Source organism: Engraulis encrasicolus, chromosome 11 (assembly GCF_034702125.1).
Source record: "Engraulis encrasicolus isolate BLACKSEA-1 chromosome 11, IST_EnEncr_1.0, whole genome shotgun sequence".
NCBI lineage: Eukaryota > Metazoa > Chordata > Actinopteri > Clupeiformes > Engraulidae > Engraulis > Engraulis encrasicolus.
The window spans coordinates 34,201,095-34,206,094 of record NC_085867.1 but is presented as its reverse complement, the minus strand read 5'-3'; the positions used below and the strand labels follow the sequence as shown (position 1 = coordinate 34,206,094).

General features: G+C 52.3%; 2 protein-coding genes across 2 annotated transcripts in view; one reads left to right on the top strand and one right to left on the bottom strand.

The window, feature by feature from the left end:
* LOC134458283 (astrotactin-2-like) overlaps positions 1 to 5,000 on the top strand; it is a 498,215-nt gene that overhangs the window by 351,279 nt on the left and 141,936 nt on the right. The gene's annotated exons all lie outside the window — the stretch shown is intronic.
* trim32 (tripartite motif containing 32) overlaps positions 1 to 5,000 on the bottom strand; it is a 12,077-nt gene that overhangs the window by 6,186 nt on the left and 891 nt on the right. Inside the window, exons 2-4 of the mRNA XM_063210513.1 lie at positions 3,962 to 4,666; positions 1,709 to 1,949; positions 108 to 809 (exon numbers count right to left, since the gene is read on the bottom strand). Coding sequence (XP_063066583.1) covers positions 108 to 809; positions 1,709 to 1,949; positions 3,962 to 4,569 — 1,551 coding nt within the window. The 5' untranslated portion in view covers positions 4,570 to 4,666. The remainder of the gene's footprint in view (positions 1 to 107; positions 810 to 1,708; positions 1,950 to 3,961; positions 4,667 to 5,000) is intronic.

Below are 5,000 nucleotides of genomic sequence, written 5' to 3'. Positions count from 1 at the left end.
CAAGATTGCTTTTATCCATCCCAAGGGCAATTTGTCTTGGACATACATACATAGCTGCTGCATATCACACAACACATGACGCCACAAAAACATACAGATATATTCACCTTCACCGAGTTGTCATAGTTGTCGGTGACACCGATGAGGCCCTGGGGTGTGATGGCGATGGACAGGGGGATGAGGTTGGGCAGGTCGGCGCCGAGAAAGCTCAGCACAAAGTTGTCGATGCTGCTGGGGTTGCGGCGGATCTCGCGCTGGAAGCCCTTGCGGTTGAAGATCTGGATGCGGTAGTTGCCCCGGTCGGCCACCAGCACCTCGCCCTGTGGCGTCACGCAGATGCTCACCGGCAGGTTGAACATGCCCGGCAGGTTCCCCTTGCAGCCCATCTTCTTCACAAACTGGCAGATCTGCGCCCCCGAGGGCCCCCCGCCGGAGGATCCGCCGCCGCCCGCTCCGGCCACGGCTCCTCCGACCACGGAGGACGGAGGACCAGCGGTGCCGCTGTCCACCGACTTGGACTTGAAGCTGCCGGGCGACGCGCACACGGCCTCCTCTACCGCCGTGATCATGTCCACGTCGCGGTAGAGCTCCAGCGCGGCTCCTCCTCCTCCCGATCCTCCGGCGCCGGCCGTCGATGACATTGTGGCGGCGGCAGCGGCGGCAGCAGCCACCAGCTCCTGCGTCTCCTCCTCGTCCATGTTGACTGTGCAGGGCTTGCAGGTCAGCTGGCCCACCTCTAGGGGGCGCGGGTGCTCGGCCCTCACCAGCTCGGGGTCCTGCAGCTTGAGGAGTGCGCTGGGCAGGTCCACCTGAAAGAAAAGAAGACATTATGGTACATACGACATCAGATGACCACCGGAGGCAAACTGGATGAACTGGATTGAGAAAGTAAAAGGGGAGGTCCAAAATACATTACAGTACATAGTCAGAGACGCTGACAGATTTTTTTCCCAGGCCCAGGATAAAATCTGAAATAGGGCCCCCCGTCTCCAAACATAATGTGGCCTGCATACAGTATGTACATCAGAATGATGACTGTCCCATAGAAACATTTCTGTTTTCTCCTTCCATGTTTCAATTTCCGTGAGCCTTCCAAGGTAGTAGTACAGTATGTGGGCGATTGAGGGAGATTGCCCACAATGGACGTTGTATGGCCCTTGCAGGGTGCAGTCAAAGAAACATGGTACAAAATCAGCGTCTCCTGCTGTATCTGCTGAAAGAGGAACTACTGTAGGTCTGCTGACTGAGCTCCAAAAATTCAGATGCAATGTTTCGATCACCCTGGATCTTCGTCAGGCACGTTGCCTTAACTTAACTGTCTGACACTATAGTCTGTCACCTGCAAAAAGTGACTTTGGACGTGCACACCCTACCGAACCCTGTCCCTACCCAAATAGTCACGGGTAAGTGGTTAGGGTGTCGGGTTTGTAGCTTGGTAACTGGTTCGACTCCCGGCCCGCCAGGTTGGTGGGGGGGAGTAATTTACTCTCTCTTATCCTCCTCCATGACGGAGATAACCTGAGCATGGCACCGTCCTGCAACACTCCTATCTTGGGTCGGCGTTTGGGGATTCCCCCCTTGCATGGGGGAGGCATAACATGCAATTTCATTGTGTGCGGTGAGGTGAGCACTGTTTGCTGTAGAGCGCTGTGACACAATGACAATGGGAGATTCCCAGGTGGGCTAGCTTACACATTTATAAACCAACCTTTATCTGGAGGTCCGGTTCATCCTCGTCCGGCTCCGCGCTTCCACCTCCACCTCCTCCGTCACTGCAGCATCCATCCTCCAACAGCACCATGTCCGCCTGCTTGATGCGCGCCGTCAGGTAGTCGCAGCGCGACACCACCTGCACCTCGGCCACGTTCAGCAGGTACGTCTGCTCCTCCAGGATCTGTCCGTTCAGCTTCTCCACCTCGGACAAAGCGGACGTGAACGCCCTCCGAGACCTGGAACGAAAAACCAATCAGAATCGACTTTACTGGCCACGTACACTTCCCAGATCTGGAACGAACCAGTCACAAGCAGCTTTACTGGTTATGTACTTGGCATGAAGAAAAGAAGCCATCATTACCCCCCAAAGGGAAATATGCCTTGCACTGAGGAAACACAAGTAAGACAGTGAACGCCATCCGAAACCTGAAATGGACGAATCAGAATCAACCTTTACCGAAATGGACCAATCAGAATCAGCTTTACTGGTCAAGTCCAGTTGTATGAGGACATACAACCATTGTTTGCCCCAAGGATACATTTGCCTCGCACTTTGAAGCCATTTATAAAGACAAAATATAAAAAGACAATGAACACCCTCAGAGGGCTGAATTGAATGAACGGATGAATGAAACTGTTGTTACATGATTACACAATTTAACATTTGGCTGCGCATTGACAGGGTATTGGTTACAGTCCCTGCATCAGTATGGGGTTAGGTGTGGAACCACAGCCATACAGTAGAGTGTGGTAGGAAGTGGAAAGGTGGGATTTGAACCTGCAACCCTCTGATCTAAAGCCCATCTCCCTAACCATTACACCATGGCTACCCCCTTATGTAACAACAAAACATAAACAGACCGTGAACACCCCTCAAGGCCTTGGACTGAAAGACTGGATGAATGAAACTGTTGTTTTGCAGTTAGGAGCCATTAACAACAACACAACAGACCACATTCAATAACAGACACATTCAATAACACATAGGATGACTAGAACTTGCTTATTTAAAATCACATAAATGTGTTGATAGAGACAAGAAATAGCCCAAACCCTTGTACCTTCGGCTTAAGTTCCTGAGTTGATAGCCCAGAGTATTTGTGCCTAGTCATAATCACAACACCCACCTGGGCCCGTTGCTACTCCTGTCGCCTGTCTGTTTTAAATGCTCAAGTCTAGTCCCTGCGTTGTGTGTTAAAGTGTCATCTGTAGTCGTACAGAAAAACATAAACCAGGCGAGCTGCTATTGCAGCCTGAGTGCCGTCTGGGAATAGTTCCTCTGCTGCCTGCGTGTTTCAAATGTTGTAGTACCTGTTGATACAGTTATAGAGGAAAAACAAAAAGTGTTTCAGTGCCTAAGCTAGATATGGCTGCAGCATGGGACCCTCATCCGCCAGGGAGGCAGGCTGGAGACTGTTCAATAACTGTTCAATAACGGCATAATTGTGACAAGATGCAGTAGTGAAAAAATCCCCTGGCTGCCATACTACGTCGAGTATTAAATCGTGTCAATACTCCTCTCCAGACATGTCATCCTTAATTCCTATCTGTTTCCGTTTATGACACCGCCTTTTGCCTTTTTGAGGGGGCCTACAGCAACCCGTAGCCTAGGGCCCTCCGGCCATCTTAATCCGGCCTTACCTGTGTCTTTGAAGTGTTGTAGTTGTTGTAGGGAGGGTTCCCATCTTGGAATTATGACACATTTATGGCACCGTATTGTTAGGCAAATGTTGCCTTTTGAGCAACCTGTGGCCTAGGGGCCCCCGGCGGCCATCTTAAATGGCAACCCCTGCCAATTTCAATGTTCTGTTGTATTGCTCACGCTACCCTTGACTTGTCAGTACCCAGTGACGCCGCAGTTTTTGGCCCAGCCCTTTCCGAGATACGAGCCATTCTAATGGGGGCAACTTTTGTTTACATTTTTTAAAAAATGAGCATAGGCCTACTCCAAATATTTTCCCAAAAGGTATCGCTGTTTGCTAGCTGTCTGCTGATGTTGCATAACCTTTTGGATGTTTTTGGGAATAAATAAAAATGTTTTTTAGAAATGTAAACAAAAGTTGCCCCCATTAGAATAGCTCATATCTCGGAAAGGGCTGAGCCAAAAAATGCGGCGCCACCGGGTAATGACAAGTCAAGGGTAGCGTGAGCAATACAACAGCACATTGAAATTGGCAGGGGTTGCCCTTTAATCTGGCCGCCGCCTTATCCGTGTTCTAAGTCTTTTTCGAATAAGTTAGCTACCCACCTGGTGAGCTCTTCTTGAAGCCTCAGCTCCGCCTGGGCGTACTCCTGCTGCACCGCCTTGTACTTCTGCCTCAGCAGGCGCGCCGCCCCGTCCACCGCCGCCTTCTTCCGCTGGATGCCCCTCATGGCGTCCCGCAGCGAGGCCAGGCGGCCGCTCAGCTTCTTCCGGCGCTGCTCGGCCGCCGCCCGGATGCTCTGCACCTGGTGCCCCTGCTGCTGGTGGCCCTCGCCCTTGCAGGCGTCGCACAGCAGCGCCGCGCAGTCGTGGCAGTACTGGCGCGGCAGCCGGTTCTTGCACGAGCGGCACATCAGGAGGCCGGCGCCGGGCCCGGCGGCCCACGTGCTGGTGGCGCAGTCGATGAGCTTCAGCACCGTGAGGTTGTCGGCCAGCTGGGCGATGCTGCTCATGCGCGACACCTTGCTGCAGAAGGGGCAGCGCACGCCGTTGATGGTGCTGGCCAGGAGCTTCTCCAGGCACATGCGGCACACGGTGTGGCCGCACTGCAGCAGCTTGGGCCGCAGCTGCTCCTGGTTGTAGGTCTCCAGGCAGATGGGGCACTCCAGCACCTCGCGCATCATGTCCGCGTCCAGCGGCAGTGCCATGGCCATGGTTGGAGTGGGGTGTGTGTGTGTGTGTGTGTGTGTGTTTGTGTGTGTGTGGATGTGTGTGGTGGGTTCCCCACCAGTCTGGCACCGCCACGCACACCTGGATGAACAAACACACACACACACACACACACACACACACACACCAATGCAAAGGCTGAATTACAGGACATTGTTGTGTTCCTTTACCGCTACACACAATCTTATGTTTGTCAAGTGTCAGTACTTTCAGCATTTTCAACACACCACAAGAGCGACTTCTCATGTTTGTTATTTTTTCACCCCCCATAATTTTGCTTTTATCCCTTGTCTTGTGAAGTATTGCAACCTCTATTCTCTCTTGTGCTTGTTGCTGATGTTGAATCTTAACACTGATGATATGATTACGTCAATGTCAGTCCGCTTCGCTCTGTAACTGTGCATGCACAGGACGG